Source organism: Melospiza melodia, chromosome 15 (assembly GCF_035770615.1).
Source record: "Melospiza melodia melodia isolate bMelMel2 chromosome 15, bMelMel2.pri, whole genome shotgun sequence".
In the NCBI taxonomy this organism is placed as follows: Eukaryota; Metazoa; Chordata; class Aves; order Passeriformes; family Passerellidae; genus Melospiza; species Melospiza melodia.
Genome location: NC_086208.1, coordinates 3,524,881 through 3,550,535, shown reverse-complemented (window position 1 = coordinate 3,550,535; position 25,655 = coordinate 3,524,881). Strand labels below are relative to the sequence as shown.

Genomic DNA, 25,655 nt, shown 5'->3' with positions numbered 1-25,655 from the left:
TAAAACCTTGGGATCTGGGGAGAGAATCAGGCTCAGTTTTTGATTCCCTGTGGGATCATCCCGATCCCAATACAAATTCCTGTGCTCCCCCCTCCATCCCAGGGGGGTTTGGCCCCAAATTCCAGAAAAAAACCCCAAGAAATTTGTGGGATTTAGGGGAAAGGATCAAGATCAGCTTCCCCTGGATTTGATCCCGGTAGGAACGAGGGACGTTCCCATCCCAATCCCTGTGCTCCCCCCCTCCATCCTAAGGGGATTTAGCCTCAAATTCCCGAAAAAACCCCAAGAAATTTGTGGGATTTGGGGGCAAGGATCGCGCTCCGTTCCCGCCGCTCCTCATCCCAAAGTTTCCCATCCCATTCCCGACATTCCCCGTCCATCCCAGCAACTCCCAAATCCCGGGAAAAGCTCGGAGCCGCCTCCTCCCCCCCCGAGCTCAGCCCCAAGCCCCGCTGGGCCGGGTTTAAATCCCCGAACCCCCTCGGGGGCCCCTGGGCCGGGTTTAAATCCCCAAAGCCCCGCGCGTGGCCCCCGGCCAAGGCTCCATGGAGGGGATAAAGATCCCAAAGTTTTCCCTAAATCCCAAAGTTCCCGCAGTTCCCGCAGCCTCCGCAGCGTCCCGAGCTGCATGGCCGGGCCGGGCCGGCCTTTAGACCGAGCTTAGCAAAGCCCGGCTCGGCTCGGCTCGGCTCGGCTCGGCTCGGCTCGGCTCGGCTCGCCGGGGGAGCCGCGGCCGCGGCCGGAAGGAGGGGAAAGAAGGAAAGAAGGAAAAGGTAAACCGGGATTTCGGGTTTTTTTCCCTCTTTTCCCCTCCCCCTTTTTGTGGTTTTTAGGTTGTTTCATCTCCCGGGTCCCAGGGTGGGAATTTTGGGATCAAATCCTGGCCGGGAGGTACGGGAGTTGCCAATAATCCCCCCAAAAAATTCCCAAATTCCGAACCCCCAGCAGAGATTTAACCCCCAGGGGACCCAAATCCAGCCCTGGGGATGCGGGAATTCCCAAAAATCCCCAAATCCCAAATTCCTCCCCTCCCCCAGCAGGGATTTAACCTCCAGCGGACCCAAATCCTGCCCTGAGGGTGCAGGAATTCCCAAAAATCCCAAATTCTGCCCTGGGGGTGCGGGACTTGCCAAAAATCCCCAAAAAATCCCAAATTCTGCCCCCCCTCCCCCAGAAACGCTTTCATCCCGGGTTTCTCTTCCCTGGGGGCTGCAGAATCTCAGGATCAGGAAAATCCCAAAAATTCCAAATTCCAGGCCCCCAGCAGGGATTTCACCTCTAGCGACCCAAATCCTGCCCTGAGGGTGCGGGAATTCCCAAAAAATCCCAAATTCCGCCCCCTAGCAGGGGTTGAACCCCTGGTTTCCCTTTTCCCGGAGGCTGCAGAATCCCGGGATCAGAGAAATCCCAAAAAACTCCAAGAAAAATCCCAAATTTCCGCCCCCCAGTAACGCTTTCATCCCGGTTTTCTCTTTCCTGGGGGTTCTGGCATTCCAGGATCAGAGAAATCCCCCAAAAAATTCCCAAATTCCACTCCCTAGAAGGGATTTCACCCCCCGGGCTTTCCTTTCCCTGGGGGCTGCAGAATCCCAGGATCAGGATTTGGGATTCTGGGAATGGGGGGACTGCAGGGATTTGGGGGGAATTTTGGTATGGGGTCAAGGAGAATCAGGAATGGGGTTGGGAATGGGATCAGGAATGGGGTTGGGAAAAGTTGGAGCAGCTCCCGGGGCTCTGGGAATGGAGGAACTGGAGGAATTTTGGGGGAATTTTGGGATGGGATTGGGGGAAAATGGGAGGATGGGACTGGGAATGGGGTCAGGAACGGGGTTGGGAATGGGGTTGGGAAAAGCTGGAGCAGCTCCCAGGATTTTGGGAATGGGGGAACTGTAGGGATCTTGGGGTGAGTTTTGGGGTGGGATCAAGAAGAACGGGAATAGGATTGGGAATGGGGATGGGAATGGGATCAGAAATGGGATTGGGAATGCAAATGGGGTTGGGAGTAGGGTGGGAATGGTTTGGGAAGAGCTGGAGCAGCTCCCAGGATTTTGGGAATGGGGGAACTATGGGGATTTGGGGGGAATTTTGGGGTGGGATCAAGGAGAACAGGAATGGGGTTGGGAGTGGGGTTGGGAATGAGGTTAGGAAAAGCTGGAGCAGCTTCCAGGATTTTGGGAATGGGGGAACTTGTGGGGATTTTGGGGTTGGGATTTGGAATGAGGTCGGGAATAGGATTGGGAATAGGGTTGGAAATGGGATTGGGAATAGGATTGGGGATGGGGTTGGGAATGGGGTTAGGAAAAGCTGGAGCAGCTCCAAGGATTCTGGGAATGGGGAACCAGAAGAATTTGGGGGGAATTTTGGGGTGGGATCAAGGACAACAGGAATGGGGTTGAGAATGGGAATGGAACTGGGAATGGGGTCAGGGAAAAAGTTCCACAATCCCTTGGGACGGTCCCGGAATCTCTTGGGAGTCTCTGGGATGTTTGTGGGGTTTGGAGAGCTCTGGGGCTGCTTTTCCAGAGGCTTTTCCCAAAAAATCCCTGGGAGAGACTTTGGGGGTTCAGGAGCTCCGTCCCTTTGTTCCCATCGCGTTTTTTGGGATCGTTTTGGGGTTGGATCGCTGAGTTTGGGGTCTCCTGGGGGGTGCTGGGCTGGGATCTGATCCTAAATCCACTTTTGGGATTTGCAGGGATTGGGAATGGGAATTAAGGGCAATCCTGATGATCCCAACCCCTGGCCCAAGAATTCCCTGGAAAACCCTGGAATGAAATTTGGATCACTTTGATTAAAAACTGGATTGGGATCAGGGAATTCCCTCATGGATCTTTTCCATTCCTGGTTTTATTCTGGGAATTCCCTCCTGAATCCTTCTCCTCTTCCCAGTTTTATTCCAGGAATTGGGAATTCCCTCCTGGATCCTCTTTCCCTTCCCAGTTTAATTCTGGACCCCTTTTTCCCTTCCTGGTTTAATTCCAGGAATTGGGAATTCCCTCCTGGATCCCCTTTTCCCTTCCCAGTTTTATTCCAGGAATCCAGGAATTCCCTCAAGGATCCATTTTCCATTCCCACTTTTATCATGGGATTTCCCTCCTGGATCCCATTCCCAGTTTTACTTTGGGATCTGGGAATTCCCTCCTGGATCATTGTCCCGTTCCCAGTTTTATTCCAGAATCTGGGAATTCCTTCCAGGACCCCTCTCCCATTCCCAGTTTTATTCTGGATCCCCTTTTCCCCCTCTGGTTTAATTCCAGGATTTGGGATTTCCCTCCTGGATCCTTTTCCCCTTCCTGGTTTTATTCTTGGAATTCCTTCCAGGACCCCACTCCCATTCCCGGTTTTATTCTGGATCCCCTTTTCCCACTCCCACTTCCATTCTGGGATCTGGGAATTCCCTCCTGGATCCTTTTCCCCTTCCCGGTTTCATTCTGGGCATTCCCTCCCGGATCCCATTCCCGGTTTTACTTTGGGATCTGGGAATTCCCTCCTGGATCCCATTTCCACTTTTATTTTGGGATCTGGGAATTCCCTCCTGGATCCTTTTCCCCTTCCCGGTTTTATTCTGGGAATTCCCTCCTAGATCCCATTCCCACTTTTATTTTGGGATCTGGGAATTCCCTCCTGGATTCTTTTCCCCTTCCTGGTTTTATTCTGGGAATTCCTTCCAGGACCCCACTCCCATTCCCGGTTTTATTCTGGATCCCCTTTTCCCGCTCCCACTTCCATTCTGGGATCTGGGAATTCCCTCCTGGATCCTTTTCCCCTTCCCGGTTTCATTCTTGGCATTCCCTCCCGGATCCCATTCCCGGTTTTATTTTGGGATCTGGGAATTCCCTCCTGGATCATTTTCCCCTTCCCGGTTTCATTCTGGGCATTCTCTCCCGGATCCCATTCCTGGTTTTATTTTGGGATCTGGGAATTCCCTCCTGGATCATTTTCCCCTTCCCGGTTTCATTCTGGGCATTCCCTCCTAGATCCTATTCCCGGTTTTATTTTGGGATCTGGGAATTCCCTCCTGGATCCTTTTCCCCTTCCCGGTTTCATTCTGGGCATTCCCTCCCAGATCCCATTCCCGGTTTTCTCCCGGATCCCGAAGTTCCCGGGAGCAGGGGGTGGGGGATGGGCGGGAGTTTCATGGAGGGCTCCAAGGTCGCGGGAGGAGCGGCGGGATCGGATTCCAAGGAAAACGGGACCGGATTCCAAGGAAAACGCGAGAGCTGGGAAGGGCTCGGCCGGGAATGCGGATCCCGCTGGGATCTTGGTCTTCCCGCCTCTTTTTTTGGGATTTTGGGAGTCAAGAAAGAGCTGAGGGATCCAATTCTATGGGGGAACAATTCCTGCGGTGCTCCAGAGGCAGAAAATCAGGGAAATTTTGGAATGAGCCCTTCCATAAAATCGGGAACGAGGCCTTCACTAAAAATCAGGAATGAGCCTTTCCCTGTGTGGGAAAATTAGGAATGAGCTGTTCCCTATGTCCTGGGAGGCTGAAAAAGTCAGGAACTCTCAAACCCCATTCCCAAATCCCAAATCCTAAAGCCCATTCCCCAAATCCCAAACTCCATTCCCAAATCCCAAATCCCAAATCCCAAATCCCAAATCCCAAACCCCATTCCCAAAATCTCAAACTCCATTCCCAAATCCCAATTCCCAAACCCAAATCCCAAATCCCAAATCCCTAATCCCAAACCCAAATCCCAATTCCCAATTCCCAAACCCATTCCCAAATCCCAAACCCCATTCCCAATTCCCTAACCCTAACCCAGCTCCCAAACCTGGGATGGGATTTGGGATGGGATCTGGGATCACTGCAATCCCAAACTGGAAATTGGGATTTGTGGGATCCCAAATTGGGATTTGGGATGGGTTTGAGGACGGGCCTTGGGGTGGGGTTTGGGGTTTGGGATATGGGATTTGGGAATGGAGTTTGGGATTTTGGGAATGGAGTTTGGGAATGGAGTTTGGGATTGCTGGGATCCCAAACTGGGATTTGGGATCACCTTTGGAGGGGCAGGTTCTGATTCCCAGTAGATTTTTGGGAAGGGAGGCACAAATCCCCAATTTTCCATCCCCATCCTGAGGGAATTGCAGGGCTGGAGCAGAGCCAGCTCCAGCTGTCCCCTCACAGCCCTGGGGACATTGGGGACATCCCCAAGCCGTGTCCCCAAATCCCGAGGTGACCCTGGCGCTGCTCCCGCTGTCCCCTCACTGCCTTGGGGACATCAGGGACATCCTGGAGCTGCTCCCGGGGTGTCCCCAAGCCCTGGGGTGTCCTTGCCACTCTCCCTTGGGGACCCTGGGGACACCCCTGACCTATCCCTGGGTTGTCCCTGGAGCTGCTCCTGCGGTCCCTTGGGGACATCGGGGCCATCCCGGAGCTGCTCCCGCCGTGTCCCCAAGTTTTAGAACGGCCCCAATGTCCCCAGAGTCCCTGGGGCTGCTCCCTCTGTCCCTTGGGGACACTGGGGACGTTCCCGAACCGTGTCCCCAAATCCTGGAATGTCCCCGGGGACATTCTCCTGCTGTCCCTTGGGGACACTGGGGAGTGACATGCCTGAGATGCTCCCGGGATGTCCCCAAGTTCTGGAATGTCCCCAATGTCCCCAATGTCCCCAATGTCCCTGGGGCTGCTCCCGCTGTCCCTTGGGGACATCGGGGCCATCCAAATCTGCTCCCGGGGTGTCCCCAAGCCCTCAGGTGACATCTGGGGACATTTTTGGGGTTGTCCCGGCACCAAACTGATCCGGAATTCCCGGGATGGCGCTGGGGACAGTCCCCGGGCTCGCGATGTCGCCGCTGGTGGCACTTTGGGGACAGCGCCGCGGCCCCTCCCCCCTGCGACCTTCGCGCCGCTTTCCCAGCTCCGAGAATTCCCAAAAAAACCCAAACAAAGGCGGGATCGGCTCCGCAGCCTCGGGAGCGGCCCCGCCCCGGCTGCGGGATCTGCTGAGAATTGGGATCAGAGCCGCTTTTCCCGGCTTTTTTCCCACTTTTTCCAGAATTTTCCCCATCTCTTCCCCACTTTTCCAGCCCTCATCCCACTTTTCCAGGCGTTTTCTCCACTTTTCACAGCACTCTTCCTCTTGTCCCAGCGTTTTTCCCAATTCTCCGCTCCCTATCTCACTTTTCCCCACTTCTCCTGGCGTTTTTCCCACTTCTCTCATAATTTTCCAGGAGTTTTCCCCTCTTTTCACCACATTTTCCCCTCTTTCCCCAGCATTTTTCCCCTTTTTTGCGGGGTCTTTCCCACTTTTCTAGCCCCCTCTTTTCCCAGCATTTTCCCCCTCTCTTCCTGGCTTTTTCCCCACTTTTCCTGGTGTTTCCCCCATTTTTCCAGTCTCCTCCCACTTTTCCAGTCCTCATCCCGCTTTTCCAGCCCCCATTCTTCTTTTCCTGTAATTTTTTCCACTTTCCTGGCATTTTACCACTTTCCTGGCGTTTTCCCACTTTCCCATATTTTTCCCAGTTTCCCAGAGTTTTTCTCAGCTTTTTTCCCCACTTTCCCGGGTTTTTTCCCACTTTCCTGGGTTTTTTTCCCATATTCCCTTTATTTTTCCCACTTTCCTGTTATTTTTCCCACTTTCCCAGGGTTTTTTCTCACTTTCCCGGGATTTTTCCCGCTTTTCCAGCCGTGAGGGCCCCGGTGGGGGAGGGGCGGCCATGGCCCCCAACGGCTCTGTGGGATTTCGGGACTCCCCCCTGGAGCCGGGAATTTTCCTGGATGAGGATTTGGGATCCGACTGGTACATCTACGAATCCACGGAGTCTGCGCCTCATGATGAGTGAGTGGCCCCAAAATGTCCTCCAAATGTCCCTAAGTGTCCCCAAAAGTGTCCCAAATAATGTCCCCAAAATGTCCTCAAAAGGTCTCCAAAATGTCCCCCAAAATGTCCCCAAAAGTGGCCCCAAAAAATTCCCCAAAATTCCCCCAAAATGGCCCCAAAATATCTCCCAAAATGTCCTGAAAACTGTCCTTAAAATATCCCCCCAAAGTCCCCAAAACATCCCCAAAATTGGCCCCAAAAATGTGCCCAAAACAGCCCCAAAATGGCCCTAAAAGTGACCCCAGAACGTTCCCAAAATTGGCCCCAAAATGTCCCCAGAATATCACTAAAATATCCCCAAAATATCCCCAAAAATGTCTCAAAAATGTCTCCAAAATGTCCCCAAAAGGCCTCCAAAATTGGTCCCAAAATATTCCCAAAAATGTCCCCAAAAGGTCCCCAAAATTGTCCCCAAAAATGTCCCCAGAATATACCCAATGTGTCCCCAAAAAGTCTCCAAAATTGGCCTCAAAATGTCCCTAAAATATCCCCAAAAATGTCCCCAAAAATATCCCCAAAAATATTCCCAAAACATCCCCAGAATATCCCCAAAATGTCCCCAAAAATGTCCCCGAGTGTCCCCTTCCCATGGAGTTTTGGACCCTCTAAAAATCCTGGAATTTTTGGTCATTCCCAGATTTATTCCTGGATTTTTGGCCCTGGAATTTTTGGGGCCAGCCCTGTCATTCCCAGATTTATTCCCATCAAAATCTGGGATTTTTCCCCTTTTTCCCCAGCCCTTTTAGGATTAAACCCACCCAAATCTGGGATTTTTACCTTTTCCCAGCCTTTTTCCCGATGCCATCCCGGAATGCCACCCCACAATCTCCCCCCAGCTGTACCACACCGTCATGGCTCCCATTTCCGTGAGTATCCGCCCCAAAATCCCCATCCCCACCCCAAAATTCCCGGAAAAAACCCCAATCCCACATCCCCACGTTCCATTCCCATTCATCTTGGATGGATTTTCCCACCAAAACCATCCCAGAATTCCTGGATTTGTGGGATTTCGCTTCCCTGTGGGACGAGAACTTCAAAATTCCTCCCAAATCATTCCCGGAACACTTTTCCATGATTTATGGGGTTTCCATGGGATTCCCATCATTCCCAGAACCCTTTTCCATGGATTTATGGGGTCTCCATGAGGATCCCATCATTCCCACCATTCCCACCATTCCCAGGTCTCTTTTTCATGGATTTATGGGGTCTCCATGGGGTTCCCATCATTCCCAGGTCTCCTTTCCATAGATTTATGGGGTTTCTATGTGGTTTCCATCACTCCCATCATTGCCAAGACCTTTTCCATGGATTTATGGGGTCTCCATGGGGTTCCCAGCACTCCAGGACCCTTTTTCATGGATTTATGGGGTTTCCATGGGATTCCCATCATTCCCAGAACCCTTTTCCATGGATTTATGGGGTCTCCATGAGGATCCCATCATTCCCACCATTCCCACCATTCCCAGGTCTCTTTTCCATGAGTTTATGGGGCCTCCATGGGGTTCCCATCATCCCATCATTCCCAGGACTTTTTCCATGGATTTATGGGGTCTCCATGGGGTTCCCATCATTCCCAGGTCTCCTTTCCATAGATTTATGGGGTTTCTATGTGGTTTCCATCACTCCCATCATTGCCAGGACCTTTTCCATGGATTTATGGGGTCTCCATGGGGTTCCCAGCCCTCCAGGACCCTTCTCCGTGGATTTATGGGGCTTCCATGGGATTCCCATCATTCCCAGAACCCTTTTCCATGGATTTATGGGGTCTCCATGAGGATCCCATCATTCCCACCATTCCCAGGTCTCTTTTCCACAAGTTTATGGGGCCTCCATGGGGTTCCCATCATTCCCACTATTCCCAGATCTCTTTCCCATGGATTTATGGGATTTCCATGGGGTTCCCATCACTCCAGGACCCTTTTCCATGGATTTATGGGGCTTCCATGGGATTCCCATCATTCCCACCATTCCCAGGTCTCTTTTCCATGGATTTATGGGGTCTCCATGGGGTTCCCATCATTCCCACCATTCCCAGATCTCTTTCCCATGGATTTATGGGGTCTCCATGGGGTTCCCAGCACTCCAGGACCCTTTTCCATGGATTTCCATCCCGTTCCAGCTGGCTGTGCTCCTGGCCTTGTCCTTCCTGGTCAAGCGCCGCCGGCTCCACCTGAGCTGCTGGAACGGCGTCCCGGGATTGCTCAGGTATGGAATTCCCAAAATCCTGCTGTTCCCTCCCTGCAAAGGGCTTGGAATTCCCAAAACCCCTTCCATGGAAATGACTCAGAATTCCAGAATCCCTTCCCTGCAAAGGGCTCAGAATTCCCAAAATCCCTTCCTGTAGAGGACTTGGAATTACCAAAATTCCTTCCTGAAAAGGACTTAGAATTCCCAAACCCTGCTGATCCCTCCTTAAAAAGGGCTCAGAATTCCCAAAACAACTTCCATGGAAATGACTCAAAATTCCAGAATCCCTTCCCTGCAAAGGGCTCAGAATTCCCAAAATCCCTTCCTGTAGAGGACTTGGAATTACCAAAATTCCATCCTGAAAAGGACTTGGAATTCCCAAACCCTGCTGATCCTTCCTTAGAAAGGGCTCAGAATTCCCAAAATACCCTCCATGGAAAGGGCTCAGAATTCCCAAACCCAGTTGATCCCTTCCCTAGAGAAGACCCGCAATTCCAAAAGTCCCTCCTGGGAAGGAGCGGGAATTCCCAAAATCCCTCCCTGGGAAGGAGTGGAAATTCCCAAAATCCCTCCCTGGAACAGGGCGGGAATTCCCAAAATCCCTCCCTGGAACAGGGCGGGAATTCCCAAAATCTCGTTCCTGCAAAGGGCTCAGAATTCCCAAAATGCCCTCCATGGAAAGGACTCGTAATTCCCAAAATCCCCTCCCTGGGAATTCCCAAAATCCCTCCCTGGCAAGGAGCGGGAATTCCCAAAGTCTCTTCCTGGGAAGGAGTGGAATTCCCGCAGTCCCTCCCTGGGAAGGGCTCAGAATTCCCGCAGTCCCTCCCTGGGAAGGAGCGGGAATTCCCAAAATCCCTCCCTGAAAAGCGCTCAGAATTCAAAAATCCCCACCCTGGAAAGAACTCGGAAATCTGAAAATCCCATCATTGGAGAGAACCCGGAATTCCCAAAATCCCCTCCCTGGGAACGAGCGGGAATTCCCGAAATCCCCTCCCTGGAAGGAGCGGAATTCCCGACCGGTGCCGATTCCTGCAGCCCCGGGAATCTGCTGGAGCAGGACGGGCAGCGCGCCGTGGCCGCGGCGGTGCTGGCGCTGCTCTGCTCCGAGCTCTGCCGGCTGCTGCTGGACCCCGACCCGCTGCCACTGCTGCCACCCACGGCGGGGACAACAATGGGGACACCCGCGGGGACAACAACGGCGACAACAACGGCGTCACCCGCCGCCTGCGGTGAGACACGGAGAGCCCACATCCCACCCTGGGCAGGGCTCGGAGTTCCTGAATCCCCACCTGGGAAGGGTTTGGAATACCCAACCCCATCTCTGGGAAGGGCTCGGAATGCCCAAAATCCCATCCTGGGGAGGGCTCGGAGTTCCCAAATCCCCATCTGGGAAGGGCTCGGAGTTCCCAAATCCCATCCTGGGAAGGGCTCGGACTTCCCAAATCCCATCCTGGGGAGGACTTGGAGTTCCCAAATCCCATCCTGAGGAGGGCTCGGAGTTCCCAAATCCCATTCTGAGGAGGGCTCGGAGTTCCTAAATCCCATCCTGGGAAGGGCTCGGAGTTCCCAAATCCCATCCTGAGGAGGGCTCGGAGTTCCCAAATCCCCATCTGGGAAGGGCTCAGAGTTCCCAAAATCCCATCCTGGGAAGGACTTGGAATTTCCAAATCCCATCCTGGGGAGGGCTCGGAGTTCCCAAATCCCATCCTGGGAAGGACTTGGAGTTTCCAAATCCCATCCTGGGAAGGACTTGGAGTTTCCAAATCCCATCCTGGGGAGGGCTCGGAGTTCCCAAATCCCATCCTGGGAAGGGCTCAGAATTCCCAAATCCCCACCCCACAAAGGGCTCGGAGTTCCCAAAATCTCCACTCTGGGAAGGGCTCGGACTTCCCAAATCCCATCCTGGGAAGGGCTCAGAATTCCAAAATGGCACCCCTGGAACACCCCAAATCCCTCCATGGAAAGGGCTCAGAGTTTCCAAATCCCCATCCCTGGGAAGGGCTGGCTGGGCTGGTGGCAGTGACCCCTTGTCCCCAGAGTGGTGGCATTGACCCCAGGGTGGTGCCAGTGACCTTGTGTCCCTGGGGCAGTGGCGCTGACCCCAGGGTAGTGGCAGTGTCCCAGGGTGGTGGCAGTGTCCCCAGGGTGGTGGCAGTGACCTCTGGAGTAGTGGCAGTGACCCCAGGGTGGTGGCAGTGCCTTGGTATCCCTGGGAGGGTGGCCGTGTCCCCAGGGTAGTGGCAGTGTCCCTGGGGTGGTGGCAGTGTCCCCGGGGGGGTGGCATTGACCCCAGGGTGGTGGCAATGACCTCTGGGGTTGTGGGAGTGTCCCTGGAGTGATGGCAGTGTCCCTGGGATGGTGGCAGTGACCTCTGGGGTGGTGGCAGTGACCCTGTGTCCCTGGGGTGGTGGCAGTGACCTCTGGGGTGGTGGCAGTGTCCCCTGGGGTGGTGGCAGTGACCTCTGGGAGGGTGGCAGTGACTCTATGTCCCTGGGGTGGTGGCAGTGACCCTGTGTCCCTGGGGTGGTGGCAGTGTCCCTGGGATGGTGGCAGTGACCTCTGGGTTGGTGGCAGTGACCCTGTGTCCCTGGGGTGGTGGCAGTGTCCCCTGGGAGGGTGGCAGTGTCCCCAGAGTGGTGGCAGCGATGCAGTATCTGTGGGGTGGTATCCATGTCCCTGGGGTGGTGGCAGTGACTTGGTATCCCTGGGGCGGTGGCATTGACCCCAGGGCAGTGACAATGTCCCAGGGTGGTGTGTCCCTTCGCGGTTCCGTCGGTGTCACCCCTGACCCGCGGTGTCACCGTGCAGAGTTCCGGAAGGTTCTGGCCCTGCTCTATTTCCCGGCGCTGTACCTGCCCCTGCTGGCCTGCGCCGGCCCCCGGCACCGCCTGGGCTACGCCGCGGGGACCCTGCTGGCCTGGGGACACTGCGGGGCGCAGGCCTGGCACCGCGCGCAGTGTCCCCTGGCACCCAAGGTGGGTGGCACCGAGGTGTCGTGGCTTCCTGGGGTGGCTCTGTGTGGTCTTGGCTCCCTTGTCACCTCCTTGAGTGACCCTGAGGTGGCACAGCTTGGTGGCGTGGCCCTGAAGGGCCATGACTTCCTTGTCACCTCCTGGGGTGGCCCCGAGGGGTTGTGGCTCCCTTGTCACCTCCTTGAGTGTCCCTGAGGTGGCACAGCTTTCTGTGGTGGCACTGAGGGGTTGTGGCTCCCTTGTCACCACCCTGAGTTGCCCCAAGGCCGGGAAAAGGACAGAGAGGTGGCCCAGGGCAGAGGTGGCTCCCTGGAGTGTCCCTGAGGTGCTGTGGCTCCCTGGCCAGCCCCAAGTGTGTCCCTGCAGTGTCCCCTGGCTGGGCTGCTGGCAGTGACCCTGTGTCTGTGTCCCCAGGGTGGTGGCAGTGTCCCTGGGGGTGGTGGCAGCGTCCTCAGGGCAGTGGTAGTGTCCCCAGGGTGGTGGCAGTGATGTGGTGTCCCTGGGAGTAGTGACAGTGTCCCCAGGGTGGTGGCAGTGATGTGGTGTCCCTGGGAGTAGTGGCAGTGTCCCCAGGGTGGTGGCAGTGTTCCTGGGGTGGTGGCAGTGACCCTGTGTCCCTAGGGACAGTGGCAGTAACCCCGTGTCCCCAGGGGTGGTGGCAGCGACCCCAGGGGATGGTGGCAGTGACCCAATGTCCCCAAGGGTGGTGGCAGTGACCCCGTGTCCCACACAGATCCACCGGCTGTACTCGCTGCTGTCCCACATCCCCGCGCTGCTGTCCCTGTCCCTGCTCAGCCTCTGGTACCCGGCACAGCTCCTGCGCAGCCTCCGGAACGGGGACAGCCCCGAGCCGCGGGTACGGACACGGGAACTCGGGATCGGGATCGGGATCGGGATTGGGATCGGGACCAGGATCAGGATCGGGATCAGGATCAGGATCGGGATCGGGATCGGGATCGGGATTGGGATCAGGATCAAGACTGGGATTGGGATCGGGATCGGGATCAGGATCGGGATTGGGATCGGGATCAAGACTGGGATTGGGATTGGGATTGGGATTGGGATCGAGATTGGGATCAGGACCAGAACTGGGACCAGGATCAGGATCAGGATTGGGATCAGGACCAGAACTGGGACCAGGATCAGGGTTGGGATCAGGATCAGGATTGAGAGCCTGATTGGGATTGGGGTCGGGATCAGGATCACGATTGGTATTGAACCTGATTGGAATTGGATCGGGACTGGGATCAGGACTGGGATCTCCATGTATTGCCCTCCCAGCTCTGCTGCTGAGGGTTCTCCGTTGCTCTCCTGGTTTTGGGATTGAAATTGGGATTGGGATCTCCACGTGTTCCCTCGCCCTGCTGGGGGTTCTCCATTACTGTCCCAGCACCGGCAGCGGGGTTGGGAAATTCCTCCAGGATAAATCCCTTACACAAGAGGCTCCTGCCATCAATGGCTCCCTTCAGGCCGGCTCCGGGCTCTCCTCATTTTCCCGGATAATCCTCGGAGCTTTGTTGGGAAGAGAGGAGGGAAAAGCAAGAAAGGCCTGAGGTGACCCCTCATGGGGGAACGAGGGATCCCACAGGGGTTTGGGAACAAAATCTCACTTTATTCCCACTTTTCTGTACCAACATCACACATTCCGTATGCTGGCCCGGGCTCGGGAATTCCTGTCGGGATACACCCGGGCCAGGGCAGCTCTGCCACCCCAAATCCATCCGTTATCCCCAGATTTCCGGGAAAAGCTATTACAGGAAGTACCTCAAGGCCCTGCTGTCCAAGCGGGACCGGAAAGGGAGGTAAGGATGGGAATTCCCATTCCCGGCAAATCCCATTGCCGGCAATTCCCGTTCCCAAGGTGGGGAATGTCACCCTCTCCCGCCTCCCGCAGCTCCGTCAAGATTGATGAGAGCCTTGGCTCCCGGATCCGCTCCTACCTGCTCTCCTACATCTACATTCCCGAGGAAGGTGAGCACCTGGAAAATTCCATGGAATCTGGGCACGGTTGGGGTTGGGATTTATGGATCAGCCAGGCCATTCCCAAAATCCTGAGTTGCTCCAAGCCCTGTCCAGCCTGGCCTGGCTTGGAGCCTGAATCCAGCCATGCTTGGGGCAGGGATCCACAAATCCATGGAAAAGGAGTCCTGGGAGTGATGGGAGTGATTGGAATCCTCATGGAGGCCCCATAAATCCATGGAAGAGAGACCTGGGAATGGTGGGAACCCCATGGAGGCCCCATAAATTCATGGTAGTCATGGGATTCTCATGGAGAATCCATAAATCCATGGAAAAGTGGTCCTGGGAGTGATGGGAACCCCCATAAATCCATGGAAAAGTGGTCCTGGGAGTGATGGAATCCTCATGGAAGCCCCATAAATCCACGGAAGGGAATTGTCCTGCACAGAGGGGGTGAAATCCTGGGAATGCAGAGCCATTCCCATCCATGAAGGGGGCAGGGAATATCCCAAGTTTCCATGGAAAAGCAGGATGGACCCATCTGTCCATTCCCAACTCTCCATCCCAGCAGTAATTCTCTGCGAAAATCCCATTCCAAAGGGTGTTCCCTTTGCTGGGTGCACCCTGATCCTGCTCCACCACCAAAAATTCCCAATTTTCCTTCCAGGATTCCGGATCCCACTGAAGCTGGTGGTATCCGTCACCGTGGCTGTCATCGCCGTCTACCAGGTGACATTCTCAGAGGATCCTGAGGGATCCCACCCAGGAATGGCATTTAAATTCCTTCTGGAATTCCACACTCACGTAAACCCCAAAATCCTGTAGAATGCCGGCTGTAAATCCCTAAATCCCAGAATTCTGTGGGATCCCAGCCGTAAATCTCTAAATCCCATGGGATCCCAGCTGTAAATCCCAAAATCCCATGTGATTTGAGCTGTAAATCCTGCGGGATCCCAGCTGTAAATCCTGAAATCCGTGGGATCTGAGCATTAAATCCCAAAATCCCACAGGATGCGAGCTGTAAATCCCAAAATCCCACATGATTTGAGCCAAATACCCCACAGGATGCAAGCCATAAATTCCAAAATCCTTTGGGATCCAAGCCTTAAATCCCATGGAATCTGAGCCATAAATCCTGAAATCCTGTGGGGTCCGAGCCTTAAATCCCAAAATCCCATGGGAATTGACCTGTAAATCCCATGGAATCTGAGCCATAAATACCAAAACCCTGTGGGATCTGAGCCTTAGATCCTGTGGGATCTGGGCCATAAATCCTGAAATCCCACGGATCTGAGTCATAAATCCTGAAATTTAATGGGATCTGAGCCATAAATCCCGAAATCCCGCGGGATCCGGGCCGGAGCTGAGGTGTCCCTGTGTCCCGCAGGTGGCCGTGCTGCTGCTGGTGGCCGTGGTGCCCGCGCTGCGCATTATCCGGGCGGGAATGACCAAGGACGTGGTGGTGCTGCTGGTGCAGTTCGGGCTCGTGCCCTCGCAGGGCGCGGCCGTGCCCGGGGACCTGGAGCAGGAGCTGCGCACGGCACGGCACTTCCTGTGGGCGCTGGAAGGTGGAGCCGCATCCCGAACCCAATCCCGATCCTGATCACCATCCCAATCATGATCACAATCCCGATCCCAATCCCAATCCCAAGATGGATCCCAATCTAGATCTCAATCTAGATCCCAATCCAGATCCCAATCCCAATCACGATCCTGATCACTATCCCCATCACGATCCAAATCATGATCCCAGTCCCAATCCAGATCACAATCACAATCTCTATCCCTATCCCAATTCTGATCCCAGTCCCAATCCAGATCATGATCCCAATCCCGATCACAATCCCAATCCTGATCTCGGTCCCAGTCCAGATCCTGATCCCGATCCCAGTCCCAATCTGGATCCCAATTTGGATCCCGGTCCCAATCCGGATCCCAATCTCAATCCTACTCCCAATCAAGATCCTGATTCCAATCCTGATCACGATCACGATCCCAGTCCCAATCCAGATCATGATCCCAATCCAGATCCCAATCCAAATTCCAATCCCAATCCTGATCTCAGTCCCAATCGTGATCCGGATCCTAATACCAATCCCGATCACAATCACAATCCAAATCCCAGTCCAAATCACGATCCCAATCCGAATCCCAATCCCAATCCTGATCTCAGTCCCAATTCAGATCCTTATCCCAATCCCAATCCACATCCCAATCTGGATATCAATCCAGATCCAGATCCCGATTCCAGTCCTGATCCCGATCCCAGTCCCAATCCAGATCCTGATCCCAATCCCAGCCGGATTAATGCTCCAGAGGGATTTCCTGAGGATTCATCCCCTGGAGGATGGGATGGGGTGGATTCCAGGGGGTGAATTCCAGAGGGATTTTGGGAGAATTCCTCACCTGGAGGATGAGATTGAGTGGATTCCAGAGGGATTTCCAGAAGATTCCTTGCCTGGAGAATGGGACTGGGAGCATTCCAGGGGCATTTCCAGAGGATTCCTGGCCCAGAGAATGGGATGGGGAGGAGTCCAGAAGGATTTCCAGAAGATTCCCTGCCCAGAGGATGGGACAGGGAGGAGTCCAGAGGGATTGCAGAGGATTCCCTGCCTGGAGGACGGGCTGGGGCAAATTCCAGGGGATTTTGAGAGGATTCCTCACCTGCAGGATGGGATGAGGTGGATTCCAGGGGGATTTTAGGAGGATGGGATGTGGAGGATTCCAGGGGCATGCGAGGAAGATTCCTGGCCCAGGGGATGGGATGGGGCCAAGTCCAGGGGGATTTTGGGAATGGATGACAGAGATTGGGCGGATTTCAGCGGGATTTCGGGAGCAGCTGGCAGGGATGGGGCTGTGCCAGGCTGGCACGTGCCAAGGCGGGAAGAGACTCCGGGAAAAGCCGTTGGGAAGAGCCAGAGGGAAGAGCCAGAGGGAAGAGCTGGCGGCAGATGCTCCAGGCTTGGAAATGTGCTGGAAGCGGACAGATGGGCCTGGATCCCCGGAGAGTGGAAATCCTTGGATGGGGGATGAGGGAAGAGCAGGGAAGAAGGAAGAAAAGGGATCAGGGAATTCCAGGGATCAGGGAATAGCAGGGATCAGGGAATAGCAGGGGGCAGGGAATTTCAGTGATCGGGTAATTTCAGGGATGAGGGAATAGGGATGAAGGGATAGCAGGGCTGAGGGAATTTCAAGGATGAGAGAATTCCCAGGATAAAGGAATTTCAGGGATCAGGGAATTCCAGGGATAAAGAAAGAGCAGGGATACCCTGCTCCTTCCTTGAGATCCCACCAGCTCCAGGGAGGATTTCTGGGGCTTTTCCTGGATCCCCAAACCTCTCTCATCTCATTTTTTCCCTCTCCCCTGTTTCCCGCAGATCCTCTTTCCCAAGACCCCCATCCCAGCTCTCTCCAGGGATTTTCCTGGATTTCCCTTCCCCTTTTCCCTCGCTCTGTCCTGTCCATCCCCCCTTGGGAGCTGACAGTGGGAGTGACAAAAGGGGAAACTGAGGCACAATGCAAATCCCAATGTTTCTGTCCCCATCCCCAAGGCGCAAAATCCTGCTCCCGGAATTATTCCCGATCCCAAATCCGGGATTTTTTCCCATTTTTCCGCAGTGTGCTACATCTGCTCGCTGGTGCTGTGCTGCCTGCTCACCTGCGCCATGCTGCTCCGGAGCCTGGGCATGCACAGGTGGGGCCGGCCCCGCTCCCGGCATTCCCAGGATTCCCATTCCCAATATTCCCATTCCCCATTTCCCTGTTCTTGATATTCCATTCCCAGCATTTCTATTCCCGATAACCCCAGTCCCATTCCTGATACCCCCAGCCCCATTCCCAATATTCCTTTTCCCGATGTTCCCATCCCCATTCCTGATGTCCCACCCCTATTCCCAAAGTCCCTGGCCCCATTCTCAATATTCCCAGCATCATTCCCAATGTTCCCTTTACTGATATCCCCATCCCCATTCCTGATATTCCCAGGCCCATTCCCAATGTTCCTGTCCCCTTTCCCAATGTTCCCATTCCCAATGTTCCCGTCCTCATTCCCAATATTCCCATCATCATTCCCAATGTTGCCATTCCTGATTCCCAATGTTCCAATCCCCGTTCCCAATGTTCCCAGCCCCATTCCCAATGTCCCCATCCCCATTCCCCACGTCCCCATTTCCCCATTCCGTATGTTCCCAGGCCCGTTCCCGATGTCCCTGTCTCCATTCCTGATGTCTCCATCCTGATTCACGATGTCCCCATTCCAATTCCCAATATTCCCATCCCAATGTCCCCATCCCCATTCCCAATGACTCTGGCTGCATTCTCAACGTTTCCATCTCCATTCCTGATATTCCCATTCCCAATATTCCCAGCCTCATTCCCGAAGTCCCTGCCCCCATTCCCGATGTTCCTATTTCCAATATCCCCATCATAATTCCCAATGTTCCCAGCCCCATTCTTGATGTCCCTGTCCCCTTTCCCAATGTTCCCTTTCCTGATACCCCCATCCCCATTCCCAATGTCCCTGGCCCCATTCCCAGTGTTTCCAACCCCATTCCCAATGTTCCTATTCCCCATATCCCCATTCCCAATGTCCCTGGCCCCATTCCCAGTGTTTCCAACCCCATTCCCAATGTTCCTATTCCCCATATCCCCATTCCCAATGTCCCTGCCCCCATTCCCGATGTTCCTATTTCCAAGATCTCCATCATAATTCCCAATGTTCTCAGCCCTATTCTCGATGTCCCTGTCCCCTTTCCCAATGTTCCCTTTCCTGATATCCCCATTCCCAATGTCCCTGGCCCCATTCCCAGTGTTTCCAACCCCATTCCCAATGTTCCTATTCCCCATATCCCCATTCCCAATGTCCCTGCCCCCATTCCCGATGTTCCTATTTCCAAGATCTCCATCATAGTTCCCAATGTTCTCAGCCCTATTCTCGATGTCCCTGTCCCCATTCTCAGTGTTCCCAACCCCATTCCCAATGTTCCTATTTCCAATATCCCCATCATAATTCCCAATGTTCCCATCCCCATTCCTGATACCCCCAGCCCCATTCCCAAAGTCCCTGGCCCCATTCTCAATATTCCCAGCATCATTCCCAATGTTCCCTTTCCTAATATCCCCATCCCCATTCCTGGTATTCCCAGGCCCATTCCCAATCTTCCTGTCCCCTTTCCCAATGTTCCCATTCCCAATCTTCCCATCCTCATTCCCAATGTTGCCATTCCTGATTCCCAATGTTCCAATCCCCATTCCCAATGTTCCAATCCCCATTCCCAGTGTTCCCAGCCCCATTCCCAATGTCCCCATCCCCATTCCCCACGTCCCCATTTCCCCATTCCCTATGTTCCCAGGCCCGTTCCCGATGTCCCTGCCTCCATTCCTGATGTCTCCATCCTGATTCACGATGTCCCCATTCCATTTCCCAATATTCCCATCCCAATGTCCCCATCCCCATTCCCAATGACTCTGGCTGCATTCTCAATGTTTCCATCTCCATTCCTGATATTCCCATTCCCAATATTCCCAGCCCCATTCCCAATGTCCCTGCCCCCATTCCCGATGTTCCTATTTCCAATATCCCCATCATAATTCCCAATGTTCCCAGCCCCATTCTCGATGTCCCTGTCCCCTTTCCTAATGTTCCCTTTCCTGATACCCCCATCCCCATTCCCAATGTCCCTGGCCCCATTCCCAGTGTTTCCAGCCCCTTTCCAATGTTCCTATTCCCCATATCCCCATTCCCAATGTCCCTGTCCCCATTCCCGATGTTCCTATTTCCAAGATTTCCGTCATAGTTCCCAATGTTCTCAGCCCTATTCTCCATGTCCCTGTCCCCATTCTCAGTGTTCCCAACCCCATTCCCAATGTTCCCATTCCCAATATCCCCATCCCAATGTCCAATGTCCCTGCCCCCATTCCCAATGTCCCCACCCCTATTCCCAATGTTCCCATTCCTGATATCCCTGTCCCCATTCCTGATACCGCCATCCTCATTCCCAATGTCCCTGGCCCCATTCCCAGTGTTCCCAACCCCATTCCCGCTGTCCCCGGCCCCAGTCCCGATGTCCCTGGCCCCATTCCTGATACCGCCATCCTCATTCCCAATGTCCCTGGCCCCATTCCCAGTGTTCCCAACCCCATTCCCGCTGTCCCCAGCCCCAGTCCCGATGTCCCTGGCCCCATTCCCGGGATTGGGATCAATCGGGATCATTTTCCCTCCAGGTCCAACCTGCGGGCGCTGTACCAGGGCGCTGTGCTGGACGTGTTTTCCAAGGCCCACATCCTGCGGCCTTCCCGGGAATCCCTCGTCTGCTGGATGGCCTTCTCCAGCTTCCAGGCGGCCTTTGCCTGCCTGGGTAACGGGATTTTGGGATCACGGCATGGAGATCCTGATTGTCCTAAAGATTAAGCAGCAATTCCCCATTTTTGCCCCATTTTCAAGAGGGTTTTTAACCCTTTTTTTCCTTAAATGGAATATGGCGGGTTTTGGGAGCATGGGATGATTGGGAATTGGGAAAAACTGGAAAAATAGTGGGAATAATTGGGTTGGGAATTCAAAGAGGAAGAAGGAGTGAAATGATGCCTAGGTAACGGAATTTTGGGATCACGGGATGGGGGATCCCAATTTTCTTTAGGATTAAGTGACAACTCCCTATTTTCGCCCCTTTCCAAGAGGGTTTTTAGTCTCCTTTCCTCAAATGGAATCTGGCAGGTTTTGGGAGCATCGGATGGTTGGGAATTGGGAGAAACTGGAAAAATAATTGGGAAAACTGCAAAAAAAATCAGAAAAATTGGGTTGGGAATTCAAAGAGAAGGAAGGAGTGAAGCGATGTCTAGGTAACGGGATTTTGGGATCACGACATGGGGATCCCAATTTTCTTAAGGATTAAGCAGCAGCTCCCAGAAGGGTTTTTAGCTCCCTTACCTCAAACAGGATCTGGCGGATTTTGGGAACACCAGATGACAGGGAATCAGGAAAAACCGGAAAAATAATTGGAAAAATTGAGTTGGGAATTCAAAGAGGAGGAAGGGGTAGGATGATGCCTGGGTTTGGCTCAATCCCAAATATTTGGGTGGGAAAAGCTGTGGAAGCCTCTTGTCCTCGGTGCATTCCGGGGGCTCCTCGTTCCCATCCCAGCTTGGATCATCCTGAGAATGGGGAGGGGGACCCCAAAAAGAGGGAAAATCTTCATTCCACCCCCAGGAATTGTAGGGACAACCCCTTGGGAACGCAGACCTGGTTTTTGGGACTGGTGGGGTTTTTATGGGATTGTCAGGAAAGCCCCGTGCAGGGATCTGGGGAAAGAGAGCTGTTGTTCCATCCTGGATTCCTGCTCCGTGTTCCCATTCCAGGTCTCCTGATCCAGCAGGTGATTTTCTTCCTCTGCTTCGTGGCCTTCACCTTCCTGGTGGTGATCCCGCTCCAGCTCGGCACCAGCTCCCCGCTCTTTGGGATCATCCGGAACATGTGGTGAGCTGGGAAGGGCTGGGAACCCCAAGGAATGGCCCAGGATGGGTTTGGGATGCTCCGTGTGGGGTTTTTCCAACCCTGCTGGGGGTTTCTGCTGCCTGGAGTGGTGCCTTGGGACATTCCCAGTACCTTGGGACATTCCCGGTGCCTTAGGACATTCCCAGTGTTTTGGGACACTCCTGGTGTCCATCCCGCTCTTTGGGATCATCCGGAACATGTGGTGAGCTGGGAAGGGCTGGAAACCCTAAGGAATGGTCCTGGATGGATTTGGGATACACCATTTGGGGTTTTCCCAACATGCCTGGAAGCTTCGGCCCGTGGCGGTGTTTTGGGACATTCCTGGTATTTTGGGACTTTCCTGTTGATTTGGGGCATTCCCGGTGTTTTGGGACATTCCCAGTGTCCATCCTCCTCTTCAGGATGATCCAGAACATGTGGCGATCCCTTGGGAAGGGTGGAAAACCCCAAGGAATGGTCCTGGATAGGTTTGGGATGCTCCATGTGGGGTTTTCCCAACACCACTGGGGGTTCCTGCCCGTGGCAGTGTTTTGGGACATTCCCGGTGTTTTGGGGCATTCCTGGTGTTTTGGGACATTCCCAGTGTCCATCCTGCCCTTCCAGGCCCTTCTGGCTGACCTTGGTGGTGGCCGTGCTCGTGCAGCATCTCCTGGCCCATTTCCAGTTCCTGGAGCAGCATTCCCTGCAGAAGGAGATCACCAACAGGTACAGGGACACCGCCATCGTCCCCAGTTGTCCCTGATTGTCCCCAGGGGGGGTTGGCAGGAATTCCAGGCTCCCACTGAGGTATTTCCAGATGTTCTGGCCTGGATTTTGGTGGGGTGACTCCAGCAAGGGTGGCCCTGCTCCACGGGCCCCGTTTCCAAGCCCAGATCCCTCAGGATTGGCCAGGTGGGGTCGGTTACCACTGGCAGACGTCCCCCACTCAGGGGTGGTGTCACCACCCGTGACCAGGGTGACAGAGGGACACAAGTGTCCCGTGCCACCCCCTGACAGGGCAGAGATGTCCTCCTGGTGTCCATCCCAAACCAGCGGGTGTTGTCCCTCACTCCTACATGTTGTCACCACCCAAGACCGGGGTGGCAGAGGGACCCAGGTGTCCTCCTGGCAGGTCAGTGAGGCTCTCCTGGAGTCCATCCCAGGCTACCAGCAGATGTCCCTCACTCCCATGTGGTGTCACCATCAGAGACTGGGGTGACAGAGGGACCCAGGTGTCCTCCCGGCAGGTCAGCGAGGCTCTCCTGGAGCTGGTGGCCTCCATCCCAAAATCCCATGCCCTCATTTTGGCTGGTTCCTCACTCTCAAGGAGACAAGGATCTCCTGACGGTTCTCCAGGAGCCTGGGAGGGCGTTGGCTTCTCCCAGTGGGATGGAGCCACCTGGGCTGGACACAGGCAGGGCTGGGGGGTTTGGGGTGGCCGGAGTTCTCCTGGAAGGGCCATCCCGGGGGTCTGTGTGTCCTGCAGGCGCGTGCTGTACATCGTCACCTTCCTGCTCTTCCCCACCAACGTCATGGTGGGCTCCATGGCCGCGGTGTGGCGCGTGGTCATCTCCGGCCTCTACAACGCCGTCCACTTCTGCCGGCTGGACATCAGCCTGCTGCACCGCGGTGTGGAGACCTTCGACCCAGGTGGGACAGCGAGAGGTCCCCGTGCCACCACAGGGGGTTGGGATGGAGGCCTGGAGCTGCTGGGATTGAGTGGCCCCAAATGTTGGGAGTGGGACACCTGGAGCTGGTGGCTTCTCCTGATTCCTGCTTTTTATCCCAAAAAAATAAGTGGTGACCTTGGAACTTCACCAGTGGTCACCTCGTGTCCTGGCAAAAAGAAGAGACCTCCACATTTTTCCTGTGGGATTGAGGGTGGCTTGGAAATGGGATGATGGCAGCAGGTGGCTTCTCCTGATTCCTGCTTGGTCCTGCTCTTTGATCCCAAGAAATGGGGGATAACCTTTGGGGTTCCACCAGTGGTTACCTCATGTCTTGGGATAAAGGAGGGGGGACCTAAGGGGACCTCGGGCCTTCCTCTGATTTTCCTGCTGGGATTGACAGTGGCTTCAGAGCGTTGGGAATGGAACACCTGGAGCAGGTGGTGCCAGCTGGGTCCTGCTATTTGTGTCCCAAAAAATGGGATGAGCTGTGGGGTTTCCCCTCATCTCCTGGGATAAAGGAGATGAGACCTCAAGGGAGCTCAGGGTGGCCCCTGATTTTCCTGTCGGGATTGTGGGGCGTGGAGACCAGAGCTGGATCCATCCCTGGGCTCTGGGTGGGAATGGGTGGTGCTGTCCCCAGTGAGGGCACGGTGTCCCCACAGGGTACCGCACCTACTGCCACTACCTGCGGGTGGAGGTCAGCCAGTGCCACCCGCTGATGAAGGCCTTCTGCTTCCTGCTGCTCCAGCCCGGCCGGCCCGAGCCGCCAGAACCGCCCCGGGACACCCAGCTGGAGGAAGGTGGGACCTGGGGACACCGGGGGGACTGGGGGAAGGGACAGGAGAGTGACCTGTGGGTGGCACCTCTGGTTGCTGTGGGGACATCCATTCATCCATCCATCATCCATCATCCATCCATCCATCCATCCATCCATCATCCATCCATCCACTCATCCATCCTTCCATCATCCATCCATCCATCCATCCATCCATCCATCCATCCATCCATCCATCCATCCATCATCCATCATCCATCCATCCATTCATCCATCCATCCATTCATCCATCCATCCATCCATCATCCATCCATCCATCCATCCATCCATCCATCCATCCATCCATCCATCCATCCATCATCCATCCATCCATCCATCCATCCATCCATCCATCCATCCATCCATCCATCCATCCATCCATTCATCCATCCTCTCCAGGATATGGATGGGGCTCTTTGGGGTGTGGTGGGATCTTGGTGGCTCCAGGAAAATGCGGCTGGGGCTGGAATCTGGGAATCTTGGAACACTTTGGGTTGGAAGGGCCCTTAAAGCCCATCCAGGGACACCTCCCACTATCCCAGGCTGCTCCAAACCCCATCCAACCTTTCCTTGGGCACTTTGCGCATCCAGGGGCAACCACAGTTCTTCTGGGAATTCCATCCCAGCCAGGAATTCCATCACAATCTCCCCTTTCCCAGCAGGAATCCATCCCTCTGCACCTCATCCCAACCCCTCTCCCGCTCTCCTGGTGCTTTTCCAGGCCCTGAATCCTCTCCCTGCTGCTCCCGTCTCCTTCCAGGCCTCCAGCTGATGCATCCCAAGCCCCCGGCTCCGGGAAGGGCGCGGAGCCGGCGGATCCGGGCGCGCTGGTGGGTGGCCTACACGCTCCTGCACAACCCCTCGCTGACCGCTTCCCGAAAAACCGCGCTGGCCGATCCCGCGGCCAACGGCGCCCAGCTCGGCGTTCCCAGACCCTGAATTCCCGGGAATCCCATCCCATCTTCCATCTCCCATCCCTGAATTTCAGGCGCTTCCCACGCGCCCTATCCCAGCCTCCAGACTCTCTCCGAGGGTTTATCCCTAAATCTGTGCGGAGCCACTCCCGAGCTCCAGAGGCGACATCTCTGAGCCCAGCCTGGATGGAGATGAGCCAAGGAAAATGCTCCCAGCATCCCAAAAATATTTTGGGATTCAGTCCTGCAGCCATCCCCCTTCTCAGCCGCTTTTCCAGCATGGGACAATTCCCAGGGAACTGGAAGAGGAGCTTGGAGGGATCCCCAGCTGGCCAAAGGAATTCTCAACCACCAGGAATTACCCCGGGAACTCCACGAGGGAGAAAATTCCCATTCCCGTCTTCTCCCTTCCCGATCCCGGCTCCATTTGGGCTCCACATCCACTCCTGGAACGTTTTTTTCCCTGATTTTTGAAGGATCAAATCCCACCCTCCTCCCCGCCCTCTTCCATTCCCGGTTTTGTGGCAATCCCAGGGTTTTCCAGGGCTGGGATCCATGGAAAACCTCACTGGGAAGTGCAGGGGAAGGAGAATAAATGGATACCTCGTTCCTACTCCTGGGATGTGCAGTTTTCCTTGGATATTCCCCCAATTCCAGCAGGATTTGGGACCACCCCAGCCCCGAATCCAGGGAATGGTTGGGATGACCTCGCTCAGCAGAGATTTCGGGGACCTGCTCCAGCTGGGAATGTCAGGATCTGATCCGTGATCCAACTTTAGGGTGGTTTTATGGGAAAACTGCTCCCTTCACATTCCCAAAGCTTTGGGAAGGGCGGGAATGGGAACGG

General features: G+C 54.8%; 1 protein-coding gene across 1 annotated transcript; it reads left to right on the top strand.

Moving 5' to 3' along the window:
• The first annotated feature begins 694 nt into the window (after positions 1 to 694).
• STRA6 (signaling receptor and transporter of retinol STRA6) lies at positions 695 to 25,421 on the top strand. Its single transcript, XM_063169410.1, has 18 exons — positions 695 to 773; positions 6,627 to 6,779; positions 7,609 to 7,687; positions 8,941 to 9,026; positions 10,047 to 10,182; positions 11,813 to 11,986; positions 12,717 to 12,839; positions 13,718 to 13,785; positions 13,878 to 13,954; positions 14,610 to 14,671; positions 15,330 to 15,510; positions 17,561 to 17,636; positions 20,165 to 20,298; positions 21,296 to 21,413; positions 22,035 to 22,136; positions 22,897 to 23,060; positions 23,743 to 23,880; positions 24,655 to 25,421. Exons 2-18 carry the CDS (start codon positions 6,658 to 6,660, stop codon positions 24,831 to 24,833), a joined length of 2,019 nt encoding a protein of 672 aa, XP_063025480.1. The 5' UTR covers positions 695 to 773; positions 6,627 to 6,657; the 3' UTR covers positions 24,834 to 25,421.
• The last annotated feature ends 234 nt before the right edge of the window (positions 25,422 to 25,655 follow it).

What these genes read in the sequence shown, in the direction of transcription:
- STRA6 (XM_063169410.1), top strand. Translation starts at nt 6,658, where the DNA reads ATGGCCCCCAACGGCTCTGTGGGATTTCGGGACTCCCCCCTGGAGCCG. An exon ending in GGGACAGCCCCGAGCCGCGG is followed by an intron (nt 12,840 to 13,717) that starts GTACGGACACGG and finishes CGTTATCCCCAG; the next exon opens with ATTTCCGGGAAAAGCTATTA. An exon ending in GGGATCATCCGGAACATGTG is followed by an intron (nt 21,414 to 22,034) that starts GTGAGCTGGGAA and finishes CTGCCCTTCCAG; the next exon opens with GCCCTTCTGGCTGACCTTGG.